Genomic DNA, 21,815 nt, shown 5'->3' with positions numbered 1-21,815 from the left:
TAGCCTCCTAATTTTAGTATTCCTGATGACCTCCAGAGGAGAAAACCTCAATGGACTGCAGTGTCTATTTTTATTATCATATATTCATTTCACATTGTTGCTAGTCATTTCTCATGTTGAAATTGATTATTCTTTAATATCTAAGTCATAATGTTATTTGCTTTAAAATAACATATTTTAATTTTGTTTCCCTTAAATCAGGTAGTACTGATTGCTTAACTTTTCTGTATTTTCTCTCTTTTGTGAATCAATTTTACTGTTTCATTTATAGTTTTACTTGAAATTAGCTAGTTCGGTGCAGTTAATTTTGGTATAGTAAAAAAGATATCTGTACTAGTTGAGTCTCTACCAATAATTAACTATTTAACTTAAATCTCAAAATTTCCTTGGATCTCAGTTTAATTACATATAAATAGAACAGTTTCACTAATACCTAGTTTTACAATTACAGACTATTCCGTGGAATGCATTTGCTACCTTTCTGTTTATACTAGCATGTAGTATTTTTCTTCTTCTGAGCAGAGGACAGATAAGGAAATGTGCAGCAAAACAGAAGGCTCACAGTATAGACCTTACCTGGGAATCAGGAGATGTGGGGTATAACATCCAGCTCTGCTCTACCACACTAGCCACCAAGCTCTCATGTTGTTTCCCCCAAAGAGGAAAAGAATGTCTAAACTGTTTACCTCAGATGTTAAATTGATAATACAAAACTACTTTGAAAAATACTAAGTTGTATTCAAATATAAGCTTTTCCTTTCATCATAGTCATTATTATTATAAAGTCTCATTCTCCTTTCATTACTTTAGTTTCTGATCTGGTTTTATTTTCTCCTGACTTTATTCATTGTCAAATCTTTCCTTAGGGTGGCCCCTTTTTTCATTTAGCTACATGATCTCTGGATGCCCCACTGTCATGAGGTCCATTGACCAAGTGGAAGATGTCTCCTGTTAACTGCGATTCAGCTGCCATGTGATTCCAAGTAACCTAGTTATGCAGATAGACTTGATGTTCTACATGCTATCTAATAATTCTATTCAGATGCTCCTTGACTTATGATGAGCAAGTCATAAGTTTGTTTACATCCCACATCATTATAAGTTGGAGATGATCTATCTATATGTAAGGGTGGATTAACTTATATTAATTAATAGCTACATGCTTAGATGTCTGCCTGTTGTGTGCCAAACAAAGTGCCAGACATGTTACCTGTAATCTTCATTTTATCCCTAGAAACAGGTATAATCACCGCTGCTTTACAGGTGAGGAAACAGAAGTAACTTGTTCAGGTCATATTTTAATAAAAGATATCTGGGAGCTGAGATTTGAATCTGGCCCTGAGACTATAAACCTTTCTTCTTTGCCATTTAGTTTTCTTACTTTTAACTATCTGGCCTTATTCAAATTCACATTGCCTAGTTCCATTTCTGCATCTTTTATTCAGCCTAGAATATCCTTCTTGCTATTTCTTTATGTGCTTTATTCACATTTTCCTTCTCAAACTTTACTTTCAGACAATCCTAGCTCACAGTAAATGATTCCTCTTTTAAAATTTTTATGTATGTGCTACTTATATGAAACTTACTCAGTACTGACTACCCCATATGGTTGCAGTAGGATTAAAATATAATTTGTATAAATTACTGCAGTATGTAAAAATTATAAATAAATATAATTAGCTGTTTCTATTTGGAATCTTTATATACTATATGGTTTCTGTACTTATGGAACAGAAAACTCAGGTCGAATGAGAGACTCTGAAGCCATGTTAACAGGTTTCTTGTTGGGAATTGAATGATATAAGCAAGTATCCCTAGAAAACAGTTGTTTTTAATGCTTGAAAAGTCTCACTGCCTCTTTAAAGAACAGCTTTCAGCAGTACCAGCACCATCTTTTTTTTTTAAAGTGTTCTATTTTTATTTTATATTTAATTGACATAATAACAGGGCACAATGTGATGTTTGGATACATGTATATTCTATGTAATAATCAAATCAGGGTAATTAGTATATATAGTACCTCAAACATCTATTGTTTATTTGTGATGAAACATCAAAGTCTTCTCTTCTAGCCACTTAAAAGTATATATTAATAATGTCTATAGTTACCCTGCTGCACAATAGAACTCCAGAACTTATTTCTGCTATCTAACTGTGGCTTGGTACCTGTTGACTAATATTGGTACCTGTTGACCAATCTTGGTACCTGTTGACCATCCTCACCCCTACCCACTTCAGCCTCTAGTAACCATTTTTCTTTTTCTTCTTCTTCTTCTTTTTTTGTGTGTGGTGCTGGGGATTGAACCCAAGTCCTTGTGCATACAAGGCAAGCACTCTACCATCTGAACTAAATCCCTACCCCTCTGGCAACCATTTTTCTACTCAGATTTATGAGATTTACTTTTTATATTCTGCATATGCGTGAGATCATGTAGTATTTTTCTTTCTGTGCCTGGCTTATTTCACTTAACAAAATGTCTTTCAGGTCTACCCATGTTGTCACAAATGACAGGATTTCATCTTTATATGTCTAAATAACATCCCGTGATATATATATATATATATATATATATATATATATATATATATATATATATATATATACACACACACACACACACACACATATATATATACACACACACCCACACACTCATATTATACTCTATCTATTCATCTACTAATAGACAGGTTGATTCTGTATCTTGGATATTGACCAGTACCTTTTAAAATATTATAGCTATTTTATTTTATTGGAGCATTATAGTTTTCATAGTAATTTGGTTTATTTTGACAAAATCATACATGCAAGGGATTTGATTTCAGTGTCCATTCCCCCACTTTCCTTCCCTTTTCTCCCTATGTTCTCCTTCCTTTGCTGATCTTCCTTTTGCTCATTTATTTATTTATGATTGTTACGTTCTACATGTATATAAAGGTGAAATTCCTTGTGTTACATTTATATATGAATATTTTCATACTCATGATTTTGTTAAACTCAATCCATATTTCCCCTTCCCACCCTTTCCTCCTCCTCTCCTGTTCTTTCTACTCCTCTTATCTTTCCTATATATTTATGGTATCCAACCTTCCCCCAGCATTACCGCATTCTTTCCCTTATTTTGCTCTAGTTTCCACATATAAGGGGAAACATTTGACCCTTGATTTTCTAAGTCTAGATTCTTTCATTTAGCCTGAGGTTCTCCATTTCCATCAGAAAATGCCACAATTTCATTTCTGTGGCTGAGTAAAACTCTATTGTGTGTGTGTGTGTGTGTGTGTGTGTGTATCTCACATTTTCGACATGCACTCATCTACTGATGGGCCTCTGGACTGATTCCATAATTTGGCTATTGTGAATTGTGGTGTTATAAACATTGAAGTGGTTGTATCACTGCAGTACGCTGATTTTTAGTTCTTTTGGATAAATAACAAGGAGCACACCTTCTTTTAGAGTAAATATTTATACTTCAAAAATAAAACTAAATGCTGGGGCTGGGGTTGTGGCTCAGTGGTAGAGCGCTCACCTAGCATGCATGAGGCATTGGGTTCAATCCTCAGTACCACATAAAAATGAAATAAATATATTGTGTTCACCTACAACTAAAAAATAAATATTAAAAAACCTAAATGCTGCAATTGTGAACTCATTGTCTAATATCAACTTTAGAGTTTGTGTGTTTTGTATTGTTATTTTGAGGTTGGGGTCTTCTGTGTTGTCCCAGGTGGCCTCAAACTTTTTGGCCCAAGTCTTCCACCTGCCTCAGCATCTTTAGTAGATGAGACTACAGGCTCACAACACTGCCTGGATTTGAGTATTTTCTTTTTGGAGCTAACTGAAAGTAAATATTCTTGAGAAACAGATAGAAAAGCAACTGGATTTTGATTACTGACAATAGTGTATAAAAGCCTAACTCTTTATAAAAAATTAGAGTCTCAATAAAGCCACATCTTTAAGTCACCGCAATAAAAGCAACTTTGGAAGAAAGCATTTTATTATATTAATTTAATATCTTCTTTGTTTACAAATGGATCAAATGCAGAGAAAATAATTATATCAATTGCTCTAGATTGTGTTTCAGGTGAGCATGTTTACTTATAAGCTAAAAATGGAAGCCTCCATGCTTGTTCAGTTTACCAAGGTACTTGGCAGCACCCAATGGTGATTATCAGAGAGTTAACATAACATGAGTGAAAATATTACATTGTGTTCTGCATTAATCAGGTCTGAGGTTATCATTACATAGTTTCCTTGTTAATGACTCAGATGTGAATTGACAGTATGCTTATTAAGTTTACAGAGAACAAGTTGATTGTCTTGGGAGATATGAATAGTATTCCTTATGACCATGAAAAACTAGAGTGATAACATTTTTGTAAAGGATAAAGTTCAAAAGGAAAATCCATAAAATAATATATTTGGTACAAAATGAAAACTTCATCGATATGAGAAAGACTGAGTAGACCAAATGGTGGTCATTGATAACTTCAAAGGAAAAAACAGATTCAAGTGTAACATCTCACTTTCTCATCAACCCAGAGTGCCTTTTCTTGATTTTTTTCCTGGGGTTTCACATGCCTCTACATAGTTTAATTTCCACTTCCTTCATCTCATACAATCTGGTTTCTCTTAATTATTATAATCAAAAGACAATTATCATAATAAATTATAATAAGAGTCAATCCATTATCTTTTCTAACAAGCTTTTCCTGACTTTGCTTTCTCACTTTTCCCACTGGTTCCGTGCCGTTTCTTATGCTTTCATAGTATACTGGGTAGACCTCTTTTATAGTAATTACTACCTGCTGTATTTTTAACTGTGTGCTTTTTAGTCTCTCTTGGTAAGTTATGACAATAGTCTTCAGGCTTTGTAAAATGGTTAGCACATTGTGGCTGCTCATAACATGTTTGTTGAAAGAACGAATGAGTCAATGAAGCAGACTTTTTAGGTGGAGGCTTTTAGTTAACATTAGAGACTCTGGAACACTATTGATTGAAACAAGCCAGAAGAACTCAACTCTGCTCCCAAATATTCAATGCCCAGGCTATTTCGGATTGTTGTAGAGATCCTAGAGAGAACTGGCCAATTCAGGAATCAAATCTTTAGTTCATGCATCTAGAGGGTGGTCCAGATTGACCTGTCCTTCATGAGAGATGAAGGATCTTTGTACCTTAGTTTGGTTTTTAAAATTAGGCCCTTAAGCTAGGTGTGGTGGCGCATACCTGTAATCCCAGTGGCTCAGAGGCTGAGGCAGGAGGATTGCGAGTTCAAAGCCAGCCTCGGCAACAGCAGGCACTAAGCAACTCAGTGAGACCCTGCCTTTAAATAAAATACAAAATAGGGCTGGGCATGTGGCTCAGTGGTCACGTGCCCCTGAGTTCAATCCCTGGTACCCCTCACCCCCAAAAATTAGCCCCTTAAAGTGACATATATATTCCAAAAGTAGAAAGAAGTTCCTTGTAAAGACACAAGCAAACAAAAATTGTGAATAGTGACTGATAAACTCATCAAAATTTCAAAGAACATCTGGATGTAGTGGTACACACCTGTAAAATTCTTGGGAAACAGAAGAAATTCTGTTTTTGATTCATTTGTAATCCCAGAGATTTGGGAGGCTGAAACAGGAGGATCACAAATTAGAGACTAGCCTCAGCAATTTAACAAGACCTTCAGCAACATAGTGGGACATTGTCTCAAAATAAAAATGTTGGGCATGTAGCTCAGTGGCAAAACATTCTTGGGTTTCAATCCTCAGTACAAAAATAAAAAAAGAAAAATCAAGGAATAGTACATTAACATGCATATATATGTAAAAATCTAAAGCCCACAGCTCAAATGAGTAAAAGAGGGTGGACTGTGATGTTTAGTATAAATTTTTTCCCTGATATTTTGCCTACTCCCTTTTCTATCATCCTCTTCTTCTTTTTCCCTGTGTATATGTTTTTATCCCTTTCTTATGGATTTTCCTTTCCCTTCCACCTCTTTCTTTCCCTTCCGTGTCTCTCCCACTTCCATCTATGCTCTTATCCTTTCTTTTTGACATTTCTTCCTGTAACTACAAAGAACTGAAATATGTTTTAAAGACTGCACTATGCTGATTTTGTAAAAATTTCTGATTCCTATTCTTGATTTAAAAGCAAACAGTGAGGCTAGAGCTGAAGCTCAGTGGTATTGTTAGCCTAGCATGCATGAGGTCATAGGTCCAGTCCCCAGCAAAACACACACACACACATACACACACAAGAGCAAACAATGTATTGTTTTATGTTTTCCTATTTATAGCCCTTTATTGATTTGTGGCCACCTTTGATTTAGCGACCCTCTAAGGGGAAAAGGTTGCCCATCTTAATGATGATCTTTGAAGACAACATGTAGGCCTGTCCTGGTCCAATTCTTGTTCCCAAGAGTTCACTATAGCTTAATATAGGCTCTGAAAAATCAACCACAGAGTCTGTTTGATTTTTAGATAAATCACAGTACTTTAGATTCCATTAATCTTGAATTCTTTTTAATTTTTTTTTGTATCAGGGATTGGACACAGGAGCACTTAACCATTGAGCCCAGCCCCAGCCCCACCCCACTTTTAATATTTTTTTAAGATGTTGATGGACCTTTATTTTATTCATTTATTTATATGCAGTGCTGAGGATCAAACTCAGTGCCTCAGACACTAGGCAGCAAGCACTCCACCACTGAGCCACAACCCCAGCATCCCCAGTCCTTTTAAAAAATATTTTATTAGAGACAGGGTCTTGCTGAGTTGCTTAGGGCTTCACTAAGTTGCTGAGGCTGGATTTGAACTCATGATACTCCTGCCTCACTTCCCAAGTCGCTGGGATTACAGGCGTTCACCACCTCACCTGGCTTTCATTAATCTTAAACATGATAAAACTATGACTTAGAGATGTCATGCAGCTGCTCAGAACCATGAAAGTGGCAAACGATGGGGCTAGGACTATATTAGTTTTCTATCATTGTGACAAAAATACACGAGATAATTTTCTTAAAAAGGGATAAGGTTTATTTTGGCTCATAATTTGAAAGTTTCAGTTCATTCTTCACTAGACAGTTGTTTCAGAGCTTGTAATGAGGGAGTTCATTGTGGCAGGAGCATGTAGTGGAGGAAGCTGCTGACCTCATAGCACTCAGGAAGCAAAGAGAGTCAGAAGGGCTGGAGTCCCAATATCCCCCTTAATGGTATGCTCCAGTGCCCTAACTTTCTCTTACTATGCCCTACCTCTTTACTAGGCTGCCACCTCCCAATAGCACCACAGGCTGGAAACCAAGCCTTGAACACGTGGGGCTTTGGGGAGGCACTTATCCAAACCACAACAGACCAGAATCTAAATTTAGAGATTTATAAAATGAAAGAATGGTATTTATTTCTATATTACAATGCTATACTAAACTTGGATAAAAAGGAAAGCCACTCTGTCAAAAAACTTATGAAAATATAACAAATAGTAAAGGCCCCTTGAAACCTTTACAGACTGTTGGCCATATGGATCTATAAATTGTGGAAAGAAGATGTATCTCAGGCGTGTTCCTCACGTGTGTGTGTGTGTGTGTGTGTGTGTGTGAAAAATCTCTGTGATTCATTTGACAATCGTTGATTATATTGCCTTTAAAATTTTTCTTCTTCGGGGCTGGGGATGTAGCCCAAGTGGTAGTGCGCTCGCCTGGCATGCGTGCAGCCCGGGTTCGATCCTCAGCACCACATACAAACAAAGATGTTGTGTCCGCCGAAAACAAACTAAAAAATAAATGTTAAAAATTATCTCTCTCTCTCTCTCTTTAAAAAAAATATTTTTCTTCTTCCCTTTATCATAAGAAAGGGCTATTACATAAGAATTTCTAGATTTTTTGACACAATATTTTGTCATTAAGATTTGCAATAGCTTTTCAAATGTACAGTCTAAAATAGCAGTTTCTATTAAGGTTTTCTTTTTATCAGGCTCTTCACCCTGTTTGCTATTGGAAGGGGTACTAGAAGAATTTTGTCAAGTTATTGTCACATGGGGTGTAGGGACAGAACTGATCATGGGGGAATAGGAAGAGTTCATTTTTTTGATCATATCTTGGAAGAGAATCTATGCTACTATTACTAACCCTTGATTAATGTATTGAAAAAGGTAAAATTGAGGACATTTGAAATGACTAAAAAAGACATTGGCACCAAAATATGAACTATTTTACTAGAGCTATTTATTTGAAACCAGACATGAAAAACAGAAGCAATGAATGTTTTAGGTTTAATTATAGAAATTCAAATAAAGAGATGAGATGGCAAATATGAGGTTCAAGGGAGTTTTATAAAAATAGGGATTACATACAAGTCTATACTATAAGAATTAATGATTCCTTAGTGTGTCACATAGGTCCTCCTGATTTTCTCCACAGTGTGGGAGTCAGGTACTGTCTGCTACATGACCCTGGTAGAACAGTAGGAATGTACTTCATCAGGCCTGAACTGAATACTCCCATTCTAGTTTTCAAAATCTGTACGATAAGGCAGAAACCCTTTTTCTCTAAAAAAAAGGAACCATTTTATTAGAAAAATCTTAAGTTTCTACTTTGGAAATTTATTGCCAACTACTATTGATTCTGCCATTTTGGTGTCTTTTACATACATCTGTCTCTCTCAATGCTAATCGATCGCTACAGCCTTTGTTCAGACTTTCAGTTTTTTATTAGAATTCCGTGCTACCCATACTCCAAATTGCTGCCAGACTGATTTTACTAATTGGATGGTGTTACTCTCCTGTTTAAAATCCTGCAATGGCAAAGTTCAAATTTCGTAACCTCTCCTTACAGATTATTATGATTTTCTTGCTAATTTCTTCAAATTTAAATGTCATTACTCCATTTTTTTGTCAGAACTGAATTTCCTGCCCTTTTCTAGTTTCTTATGATTCTGAGTCTTCTTTTATGCTATCTCTTGTGCCTAGAATGGTCCCTTCTTCACTTTCCATTCCTTGTGTGTCCTCTCCTGCCTAGCTCTCATCTCTAGGGAAGTGCCTCTGTTAATCTCCTTCTCCTGTCAATGCCCCATTACCTGTTTTATCATCTTGCATTATTGATCTGTCTTTCCTATTAGACCATCATCTACCTGATGTCACACATCATAGCTTTTAAACTTTTATCTGTAATGTTTAGCACAATTTAGAACATGTAAACCATAAATATTTGTTGGGCAAATAAATCTCTTTTAAAAGATTAAAAAATTGTATTGTGTAATAGAAAAACCTGCTGTTTTAGATTTTTTGCTGCTGAGACTAAAAGATCTGACCAGAACAATTGTAGAAGAGGAAAGGTTAATTTGAGGGCTCATGCTTTCGATGGTCTTAGTCCATAGAGGGGCGGCTCCACTCCTCAGGACGCCGGATGAGGCTGAACATCATGGCGGAAGAGTGCAGCGAAGGGAAACAGTTCACATCATGGTGATCTAGAAGCAGTGAGAGAGACTCTACTCACCAGATACCAATATATACATAAAAGCCACGCCCCAATTCCCACCTCCTCCAGCCACACCCTACCACTTCAGTTAATCCTATTAGGGATTAACTCACTGATTAGGCTAAGGCTATAACCCAATCATTTCTCCTTCAAACCTTCTTGCATTGTCTCACATGTGAGCTTTCAGGGGACACCTCACATCCAAACCATAACACCTCGATATCTTGTGACCTTGTAGGATAATACCACTAAAAACCTTTGAAGTCATCTTGTCTCTTTGTGAATTAAGGCACAAATAATACCACTTTTATTTATTTGCTTAGCTATTTTGATGGGTTAAAAGTGACCAAAAGATTCATCTCAGGAAATCGGAGTTTCCTTCTTCTGTCCTAGTAGAAACTGTAGCCAAATTAGGAAGATTCATGTCTAGCATAGGTTGTTCATTGAAGTTCTCTATGCTTATAATTGGTGCACATTTGTGATGTGTCAGGCTCTGGACATAATGCTGGATGTTAAAAGTAAAGTAAAGAAGATACAGGCTCTCAGTGTCAAAGAAATAATAGTCTTTTGAGCAAGTTCATCCTTAGAGTTTTTGAGTTATTATGTGAATTAAATAAGATGTCATATTAGTCTTTGAGTTCTGAAGTTAGTCCTAGGTAAACACTAGATAGTCTCTGTACTATTATTAACAGGAATAGTATCCCAACTATGACTATGGCTTGATGTATTTAAATGAAATCAGTCAGCAGAATGGATTATTTATTTCTCCTCTGGTGATAAAGGTATTTTATTATGAGCTGGAGTTTGTGGGAAACACTACTTAATGGATTGTTAGCTAATAGATAATTTGAAATATTTTAAATGGTTTTGTAATTTTAATTAAATAGATATTTTTTTCTAAATTTCTCAATGTTTTCCTTTCTGTGGCTTCAGATAGTATCTCCTTTCTCTTTTGAGGTAGTTGACAATAATAATTTAAGATACTCAAGAAATTCTCTAGGAGTAAAATATGTTTGATTTGTGCACACTTACAAAAAATTCAGAGAATCTGTATTATGGATCCATCTTACAATGTGAGACTAAATTTATGGTATATATCTTCAACCTCTATTCATTTTTAGTTTATAAGTAGTAATTTTTATTAGGAAATAGCATTCTTGTATTTCTTTCCATATAGCTGCATGTAGCATCCAGCAGAAATTTACTGTGCTTCATCAATGAGAGTGGAGTAGAAATAATCACATTCAGAAGCAGGCAACACTGGCAATTACTCTTTTTTGTTTTACAGAGATGAGCGAAATCAGTCCATCATTGTAAGTGGAGAGTCTGGGGCAGGAAAAACAGTCTCAGCTAAGTATGCCATGCGATACTTTGCAACTGTAAGTGGTTCTGCCAGTGAGGCCAACGTTGAAGAGAAGGTCTTAGCCTCCAACCCCATCATGGAGGTAAGACAGCAGTATCCTGGGCTTTCGAAATATATTCTGTTATTAGGAAACATACTGAAAAAACTAATTGATATGTCAGATAATCAGGGGCCTCCCAGCCATTAAAATTAGAAAAATACCTTTCTACATGTTAGTAATACATCCAAGAAAAGTGAAAATTATGTAAGGTGATTGAGTAAAGCCCAGCCATCAAAAAATCTGCTTTAATTCAAAATCTTATATTTTTAACCTACCAATAGAATTGTTGCTTGTGATAACAGGTAGCAGTACTTTGTTTTCTAAAGTTTCTTTCTCTTAGTTAATTGATCGAACCTATTGTTCTGTGTACCAGAAGTACAAGTTACTTATCCCCTGCCTCCTGAGTTATTTATGCTCTTTCCAAAACATAGGGTTTACTATGTTCAAGCATGAATGAACTTCATTATTTCTTTATTCAGAGTTTATTTTCTGTGCTTAGTCTGACCTATTTGGCTTTAAATTTAAAGTTTTCCCCTAATTTGAATTATAAACTTAAACCATGACCTCATAAACATTTCTTCTTCTTCTTTCTTCTTTCCTCCTCCTCCTCCTCCTCCTCCTCCTCTTCTTCTTCTTCTTCTTCTTTTGTTAATCACATAACACAGATATAGGTTAGTAAAAGAAATTCAGTGATTATAAGTTCTTGGTAGTGAAAACCAATGAAAGGACAATGTGCTTTCAAAAGTCAAATAGGTATACAAGATAGAAATGACTATGCCAAAGAAAATATTTTATTTGAATGTAATTTTAAGAAAGTTATAGTTTTGTAAGAAAATGAGGAAAAATAAGTTTTGTTAAATGGACAGAAATTAGTTTGGACATACAGAAACAAACCTTGCTATTTAAAAATTCAAATGGGTATTTTTTTTATACCTATTTTTTTCCTTTGTCAATCCTTATTTATCACCTAAACACAGATGGAGTTAAAACTGGCGTGGTGCACCTGTGGTACAAGTGGTTTTTGCAATAATCTGTCCAGAGGTAAATTGTGCCTGGTTTGCAGTGCTGTGTGTGTCACTTGAAAACACAATGCTGTGAACTTCGTCTATACAGGATTGCTCTCCAAGATATGTTGGGGAAGTTGAGAGGCCTCCAAGGCTGGTATGCTATGGAAAGAAAACTGGAAAAGTTTTCTGAAATAAATTGGATAGGAAGAAGCAGATGTTTGTGCTAAAAGAAAGTACTGAGCTCTTCACAATGGCACACACCTATAATACTAGCTATTTGGGAGGCTGAGGCAAGAGGATTGCAAGTTTGAAACTAGCCTCAGCAATTCAGCAAGACTCTATCTGAAAATCTGAAATATAAAATATATTTTATCTGAAAATAAAATATAAAAAGGGATGGGGATGTAGCTCAGTGGTGAAGCACCCCTAGTTCCAATTCTTGGTACCAACAAACAATTACACAAAAAGAAAATAGTGAAGATTTTAAGCAAATTAAGATTTTCAAAGTATTTAGCTCTGTATGTAGTGGTGGGTATTACTGACGTTATTATTAGGTAAATAGTTTATGGAGCCAGCTTTTTTTTTTTTATCAGAAAGCAACAATGCTTTGTTTTATCATGACAACATACTCCTAGTATTTGGCAATAGTTCAGGCCATTCTAGTCCCTAATGTTAGAATATCCTGAAGTCTTTATTGTGATAGCATTAGGAAATTCCATGTCTTCTAGGTTAGACCACATAAAAGTATGATTTGGATTTGTCTTGGAGACAACTTAATCCAGAATGAGCCTTTTAGAATGTGTCAAAAGATGACCTCTGGGCTGGGGATGTGGCTCAAGCGGTAGCGTGCTGGTCTGGCATGCGTGCGGCCCGGGTTCGATCCTCCGTACCACATACAAACAGATGTTGTGTCCGCCGAGAACAAAAAAATAAAAATATTAAAATTCTCTCTCTCTCTTAAAAAAAAAAAAAAAGATGACCTCTTTCAAAAAAACAGTCATATTAATGTTTCTATAGTTCAAGTTTGAGTTGTATGAATAGAAATGATATTAAAATTTTAGGATGGACACAGGGACTACTTTTTAATAAGCAGTTATAAAGAATTTGTCCTGTTTACTGGGATGAAAAAAAATAAATAAAGTGATCCAATAATTGATCCCTTCTTTCTGTACTGTCATTTAATCTGTAGGTATTTGGGCTAAGAAAAATTTGGTAAAGAGAGAACTAATTTTCAACAACTATAAAGAGAGCATCTCAGTTTGTGAGGCTCTAAGCAAAACAAACATACAAAAAAAGACTTGGAGCTTAAGATTGACAACAAAGGGTCTATAGTCACTAGAAAGAAAAGCATATAAAATATTGAATATGAAGCCTATAAAGTTTATAAGTTTAAGACTGACAACAAAGGGTCTATAGTCACTAGAAAAAAAAGCATGTAAAATATTGAATATGTAGCCTAGAAAGTTTATAGGTTTAAATGTGCTATAAGACTATGTCTCTATATTAGAGCCCATTACTGTGATATCAAGAAAGGAATGTTCAGGTATCCAGTGATCTGCAGAAACTCCTTGGTGGGATAATGGGCATGCTGCACATAGTTAACAACATGACCCAGTGGCTAAAGGGATTTGTTCATTATCCTTTAGAAAGCAAACACCTTGTCCTAAAAATAGTCTCCTTTGGCAAAATGTAAATGATGTAGCAAAATTATTCTTTTTGCTGTTTTATAACATGTTTTTTCTCTTGGAAGTCTTTTTTTGTATGTTCATTTTGCAGGTTACTTGGGATTGAACCCATGGGTGTTTTATTTACCACTAAGCCACGTCTCCAGCCCTTTTTATTTTTTATTTTGAGATGAGGCCTCACTAAATTGCTTAGAGCCTCACTAAGTTGCCTAGGATGGTATTCAACTTACAACCCTCTTACCTCCCAAGTCACTGTGATTATACGCCTGTGCCACTGTATTGGGCTCAGGTTTTGTGTGCGTGTGTGTATATGTGTGTGTGATATTAAGAAGGGTAATAACATATGAGTACATGTCTATAATGAATTATATCAGACTATGTCAGCTCACATTGTAATTTTGCTGAAATGGTAGCTTCCAGTCATTCTTTTTTTTTTCTCTAGAAAAGCATTTAAAATATTTATCTAAGTTGTAGCAGTATCCTCATTGCCAAAACAAAATATGATGATATCTGCCCTCTTCCAGAAATTGAAAATACATTTTCTTTGACTGATCAGAGAATCTAGCATGATTTTAGCATGACTTTTTTTTAGATGTATTGCTACTGTTTGTTTTACTCTTTTAACACTCCACACTGTTTTCACATCTTTCTCTTTGCTATGGTTTTGATATACTAATATTAATAGAGGCTTTGCACAAGTGAAATCTATTGCTCTTATATGAAAAAAGTTGATTAAACATTTTACATATATGCATTATATGAATATTTGCTTTTTAAACTATACTATTTTTTTTTGCTTTACCTTAGAAAAATTTGAAGAAGCATAACACTTAAATCAGTAAGAAGACATGCATTTTAATTTTTAAGATTACATAAAAATGTAGCAGAAAGTTATATTGTCCACATTACACGGCAGATGCTTTGCAAGTTAGATACTACCATCAAAAATCAAAGCCAGAGAGCTGCCAACCACGCCTGCAAGGTAGGCGGGCCTGCGACCCACTGGCAGAACAGGCGCAGCGGCCTGCTGAGAGGCAGAGCTGCCCCTCCCCACCGCGCCTGCAAGGTAGGCGGAACTGTGACCACCGAAGGAAAAGGCCCAGTGGCCCGCGGAGGGGCAGAGCTGCCAACCACGCCTGCAAGGTAGGCGGGCCTGCGACCCACCTGCAGAACAGGTGCAGTGGCCTGCTGAGGGGCAGAGCCGCCCCCTCCCCCCGCGCCTGCAAGGTAGGCGGAACTGGGACCACTGGCAGAACAGGCCCAGCGGCCTGCTGAGGGGCAGAGCCGCCCCCTCCCCCCGCTCCTGCAAGGTAGACGGAACTGTGACCACCCACAGAACAGGCCCAGAGGCCTGCTGAGGGGCAGAGCCGCCCCCTCCCCCCCTGCAAGGTAGGCGGACGTGTGACCCACCGGCAGAACAGGCCCAGAATTCCGCGGAGGGGCAGAGCTGCCCCACGCGCCTGCAAGGTAGGCGGACCTGTGACCACCAACAGAACAGGCCAGACCTCCAACCGACAGACAGAACAGGCCCAGCGGCCTGCGGAAGGGTAGAGCCGCCCCCCGCCCCCCCGCACCTGCAAGGTAGGCGGACCTGCGACCCACCGGCAGAACAGGCCCAGCGGCCTGCAGAGGGGCAGTGCCGCTGCCCGCACCTGCAGAGTAGGCAGAACTGCGACCACCGACAGAACAAGCCTAGCGGCCCGCAGAGGGGCAGAGCCGCCGCCCGCGCCTGCAAGGTAGGCGGACCTGCTACCGACCGGCAGAACAGGCCCAGAGGCCTGCCGGCGTGGTAGGCACATTGCCCCAATTGGAGGAGGGGCAGAGCCGCCGCCCGCGCTGGTAAGGGAGACTTTGCAACTATACAAGAGCAATATAAATATATAGGGGGAAAATTCAATAGCACAACAGTTTCACCAAGCGGAAAGAAACGCGAACAGTATGAAGAGACAAGGAAAGAAAGGACCACAAGCAATGCAGGTCAACTCAACATTAGAAGAGGTAATATCTGCAGCAGATGCAATGTCAGATAAAGAATTCAGGATATACATGCTTCAGATGATCTGGAGTCTCAAGGAAGACATCAGACAGCAAAATCAGACAATGAAAGATCACTTCAACAATGAATTACATAAACAAATCCAAGAAGCAAAAGATCAACTATACAGGGAGATAGAGGTTATAAAAAACAAACAAACAAAAATCCTAGAAATGCAGGAAGCAATAAACCAACTTAAAAACTCAATTGAGAATACTACCAGCAGAGTAGAACACTTAGAAGATAGAACATCAGACAATGAAGACAAAGTATTTCAACTTGAAAAGAACATAGACAGCTCAGCAAGACTGTTAAGAAACCATGAGCAGAACATCCAAGAAATATGGGATAACATAAAGAGACCAAACTTAAGAGTCATTGGGATACAGGAAGGGACAGAGTTTCAAACCAAAGGAATGAGCAATCTATTCAATGAAATAATACGAGAAAACTTCCCAGACTTGAAGAATGAGACAGAATCCCAAATCCTAGAAGCCTACAGGACGCCGAATGTGCAAAATCATAAGAGATCCACACCTAGACACATTATAATGAAGATGCCCAACATACAGAATAAGGAGAGAATTTTAAAAGCTACATCACCCTGATTCCTAAACCAGACAAAGACACTTCAAAGAGAGAAAACTACAGACCAATATCTATAATGAACCTAGATGCAAAAATCCTCAATAAAATTCTGGCGAATCGGATACAAAAACATATCAAAAAAATTGTGCACCATGATCAAGTAGGATTCATCCCTGGGATGCAAGGCTGGTTCAATATACGGAAATCAATAAATGTTATTCACCACATCAATAGACTTAAAAATAAGAACCATATGATCATCTTGATAGATGCGGAAAAAGCATTTGACAAAGTACAGCATCCCTTTATGTTCAAAACTCTAGAAAAACTAGGGATAACAGGAACATACCTCAATATTGTAAAAGCAATCTATGCTAAGCCTCAGGCTAGCATCATTCCGAATGGAGAAAAACTGAAGGCATTCCCTCTAAAATCTGGAACAAGACAGGGATGCCCTCTCTCACCACTTCTGTTCAACATAGTTCTCGAAACACTGGCCAGAGCAATTAGACAGACAAAAGAAATTAAAGGAACAAAAATAGGAAAAGAAGAACTTAAATTATCACTATTTGCAGGTGACATGATTCTATACCTAGCAGACCCAAAAGGGTCTACAAAGAAACTATTAGAGCTAATAAATGAATTCAGCAAAGTGGCAGGATATAAAATCAACACGCATAAATCAAAGGCATTCCTGTATATCAGCGACAAATCCTCTGAAATGGAAATGAGAACAACCACTCCATTCACAATATCCTCAAAAAAAATAAAATACTTGGGAATCAACCTAAGAAAAGAGGTGAAAGACTTATACAATGAAAACTACAGAACCCTAAAGAGAGAAATAGAAGAAGATCTTAGAAGATGGAAAAATATACCCTGTTCATGGATGGGCAGAACTAACATCATCAAAATGGCGATATTACCAAAAGTTCTCTATAGGTTTAATGCAATCCCAATCAAAATCCCAACGGCATTTCTTGTAGAAATAGAGAATGCAATCATGAAATTCATATGGAAAAATAAAAGACCCAGAATAGCAAAAACAATGCTAAGCAGGAAGTGTGAATCAGGTGGTATAGCGATACCAGACTTCAAACTATACTACAGAGCAATAGTAACAAAAACAGCATGGTACTGGTACCAAAACAGGCGGGTGGACCAATGGTACAGAATAGAGGACACAGAAACCAATCCACAAAACTACAACTATCTTATATTTGATAAAGGGGCTAAAAGCATGCAATGGAGGAAGGATAGCATCTTCAACAAATGGTGCTGGGAAAACTGGAAATCCATATGCAACAAAATGAAACTGAATCCCTTTCTCTCGCCATGCACAAAAGTTAATTCAAAATGGATCAAGGAGCTTGATATCAAATCAGAGACACGGCGTCTGATAGAAGAAAAAGTTGGCTACGATCTACAGTCGGTGGGGTCGGGCTCCAAATTCCTCAATAGGACACCCATAGCACAAAAGTTAATAACTAGAATCAACAAATGCGACTTACTCAAACTAAAAAGTTTTTTCTCAGCAAAAGAAACAATAAGAGAGGTAAATAGGGAGCCTACATCCTGGGAACAAATATTTACTCCTCACACTTCAGATAGAGCCCTAATATCTAGAGTATACAAAGAACTCAAAAAATTAGACAATAAGATAACAAATAACCCAATCAACAAATGGGCCAAGGACCTGAACAGACACTTCTCAGAGGGGGACATACAATCAATCAACAAGTACATGAAAAAATGCTCACCATCTCTAGCAGTCAGAGAAATGCAAATCAAAACCACCCTAAGATACCATCTCACTCCAGTAAGATTGGCAGCCATTATGAAGTCAAACAACAAGTGCTGGCGAGGATGTGGGGAAAAGGGTACACTTGTACATTGCTGGTGGGACTGCAAATTGGTGCAGCCAATTTGGAAAGCAGTATGGAGATTTCTTGGAAAGCTGGGAATGGAACCACCATTTGACCCAGCTATTCCCCTTCTCGGTCTATTCCCTAAAGACCTAAAAAGAGCATGCTACAGGGACACTGCTACATCGATGTTCATAGCAGCACAATTCTCAATAGCAAGACTGTGGAACCAACCTAGATGCCCTTCAATAGATGAATGGATTAAAAAAAGTGGCATTTATACACAATGGAGTATTACTCTGCATTAAAAAATGACAAAATCATAGAATTTGCAGGGAAATGGATGGCATTAGAGCAGATTATGCTAAGTGAAGCTAGCCAATCCCTAAAAAACAAATGCCAAATGTCTTCTTTGATATAAGGAGTGTAACTAAGAACAGAGTAGGGACGAAGAGCATGAGAAGAAGATTAACATTAAACTGGGATGAGAGGTGGGAGGGCAAGGGAGAGAGAAGGGAAATTGCATGGAAATGGAAGGAGACTCTCAGGGTTATACAAAATTTCATACAAGAGGAAGTGAGGGGAAAGGGGAAAATAATACAAGGGGGAGAATTGAATGACAGTAGAGGGGGTAGAGAGAGAAGAGGGGAGGGGAGGGGAGGGGGGATAGTAGAGGATAGGAAAGGCAGCAGAATACAACAGACACTAGTATGTCAATATGTAAATCAATGGATGTGTAACTGATGTGATTCTGCAATTTGTATACGGGGTAAAAATGGGAGTTCATAACCCACTTGAATCAAAGTGTGAAATATGATATATCAAGAACTATGTAATGTTTTGAACAACCAACAATAAAAAATTAAAAAAAAAAGAATAAAAATAAATAAATAAAAGTTAAACTTAAAAAAAAAAAATCAAAGCCAAATTTTACTTTCTCAGGTTTCTGAAAGAGGCATTTAAATTGAATAGGTAATACTTATCCTCTGATAATAAGAAGTCCAACTGGACCTTTGTTGCTGTAGGATGGATGAGATGAGAGAAACTTCCAGTTTCTAAAGAAACCCTGAACATAAGAGCAACATTTCCAGGAAAATATTAATTTGGCTTAACCATCTCATTTATACTAAACTAAATTTTTCAAGAAATCAAAATCTTGATGCTTAACTCATAAGGCTTGTATTTTGGTAACTCCCAACCCTACCCCATTCTTTCTTCACTGGAATGAATGTATGAATGTATAGAATATGAAAATCTCCAATTGCTGGGATCAGGTTTACTGTTCTGAAATTCATTTTTGTGAGAATAACAAGACAAATAAGAATGATTAGTATGTATTTGTATTGTTGTGCAGTGGGCAAAGCATTCATCTGTACCTGCAGGAGCAAAGTTGGTTCTGTACTTAAAAGAATCATTTTTAAATATTTATGTTCAATTTTCTTTTTTCTATCCCTGAATAGACATTGTAATTGTCATGTCATGAATTGCACTTCTAAACATCTTAATTTTTTCCCTTGCTTCTTAGTCTATTGGAAATGCTAAAACAACCAGGAATGATAATAGCAGTCGCTTTGGGAAGTATATAGAGATTGGTTTTGATAAGAGATATAGAATCATTGGTGCCAATATGAGAACATACCTTTTAGAGAAATCCAGAGTGGTGTTCCAGGTAAGCTGGGCATGTACATATGTATGTATACTTATGTTAGATTGCCACATAATTGCAGAGCTCATGCTTGCTGGAGTGGAATAAATTTTGTTTCTAGACACTCAAGAACACATTGTGATAGTATTCCTGCAAACTATGCTTGGACTAAAGCATGTAAAATGGTGCCTGCAGGGGCAGAATACCCCATAGACTTACAGTCTTTGAGCGCTGATGTAGATTTAATAGTTTTGACTTTTTTCTACAGATGTTTGTTGAAAAGTCTGCTTACGAAGAGGCACTATTAGTTTAGTCTTGTCTCTCTTCTTTCCCAATTGATGAGGAACAGATTGACTTATGTCTACAAGGAGTTACAGCTTGAATTCAGCTAAGAAAAAAGTTATCTTTGTCCTTTTTACTATATTTTTTCTTAGAATATTATATTGTTTAGATAGAAAAGTGAGGGATTAAAAATCTTTATAACTCAGTTGTGAACTATTATCAAAAATAAAGTTGATGAATTTGTGCAGAGTTTGTATTCACATGTATGCCTTTAGTCCTTTTGATCTGAAAGGGCAAAATACTATGCATTTGCAATACTAGCAGATGTATATTTACAGGCATACTAAAGGAATGTATATTTATCATTAGCAAGCTCCTGGTGACCTACTATATCCCTATGTTATCAGATCTGTAGTTTCAGTATCCCCTTTAATTGGACGCCCACTGCATAGAGAGTCAAATACTGCTGGCACTGCCAGGTATCAGGGTCCACAATTTCCATTTTCCAAGCCTGTTATGGCTTAGAAAGTTATCTGGGACATACCAAAAGTCACACATTGGGGAAGCCTGCATCTACAATGGCTTTGACTTTAGGGTTGTGCCTCATTGATGACTAACTAAAATATAATACTCAATTTATATAATAAGGCACCCTTTACCATTGTTCTAATATCTAAATGCACACAGTGATTTTCTTGCATATGTAAATACTTCTACAGATTTTTGGGAAAACTGTCTAGTTTAGTAGCCTGAAGAACGAATGAATTTGAATGAGACATAGGTAGATCTAAGAAAAGATTGAATCCAAATAGTAAATATTTGATTGATATATCATTAAAGGTGATGTGGATAGGAAAAAAACATCCTTGGTCAGTATGTTGGCCAAAGGCTAGCAAGGCTTAGTACAAAATTATAAGGCCTAATCTGTATTGTCTTGTCTGGAGACAGTGTAGTCATTCTAGCTGTTCTCCTAGTCTCTGGGGATAGAATATTGAGAAGAATCTATGAAAATGAATCTCATAGTCAGAAAAACCAAATTTGATATTGTCTCTCATTTACAAAGATGATCAGAGCATTTCTGCAGACCCACCTGGTTTCCTAGTTTTTGTACACTGAACAACCTGATCTCTTGCCTAATTATACTTATAATCATTGGTATGTTGGTATTTTGTTCAGTGTCTTCTGTCCCTGTAATAATAGACTTTCTATTAAACCAGGTATCAGTTTACTTTGGGCATCAAACCTAGCCTTGACCTTATTAGTACTAATCTTTTTCTAACAGAATGCATTGCAGAATTCAAGGATATGATAATGTAATATTAGGATTATATTAGTATTCAATTTTGTATGTATAGTATTATTGCAACTATATTTCTAGGTATGTATGTAAAAAAACTCTCAGAAAATATTAAAAATTGACCTTAGAATTATAAATGATTTATTTTCTATTTTGTAAAATAGTTATCAGTTTTAAAATATATAAATAAAAATGTTATGGAGGATAATATAGCATGTTTATGGATTTCTTAGAAGCAACTGCAGAAGATGGTCCTCTCTAAAATATGGCAAAGATGGGATTATTATTTTTCAAAGAGTTGGGAAGATCACAAATATTTAGAAAAAGTATTGAGTACTGAAAAAACAGAAGATTTAGCTTCCCTCAAAAGCACTGATCTCTTATGACTATAGCCATTTATCAAGCTGTTTGCTAGTTCAAAAGGCATTACTCTTGGATATTTTCGATTGAGTGTGAATAATACATCTACATATACATATACACATATAGATTCCATCTATTTTATTTATTTACTTTTATTTTTTTAAGAGACTATCTTACTATGTTTCTG

The 21,815-nt window shown here is 36.7% G+C and overlaps 1 protein-coding gene across 4 annotated transcripts in view; it reads left to right on the top strand.

Annotated features, from left to right (window-relative positions):
• Myo5a (myosin VA) overlaps positions 1–21,815 on the top strand; it is a 205,107-nt gene that overhangs the window by 77,272 nt on the left and 106,020 nt on the right. For all 4 annotated transcript variants that reach the window (XM_046461281.2, XM_046461280.2, XM_046461279.2 and 1 more), the window contains exons 5-6: positions 10,747–10,903; positions 19,567–19,710. In XM_046461281.2, the coding sequence (XP_046317237.1) occupies positions 10,747–10,903; positions 19,567–19,710 (301 nt within the window). The remainder of the gene's footprint in view (positions 1–10,746; positions 10,904–19,566; positions 19,711–21,815) is intronic.

The sequence above is a fragment of the Marmota monax genome, unplaced genomic scaffold, assembly GCF_021218885.2.
Source record: "Marmota monax isolate L192 unplaced genomic scaffold, Marmota_monax_Labrador192_F-V1.1 WCK01_AAM20220418_F8-fsc00001, whole genome shotgun sequence".
Lineage (NCBI taxonomy): Eukaryota > Metazoa > Chordata > Mammalia > Rodentia > Sciuridae > Marmota > Marmota monax.
This window is presented reverse-complemented; position numbering and strand designations above follow the sequence as displayed.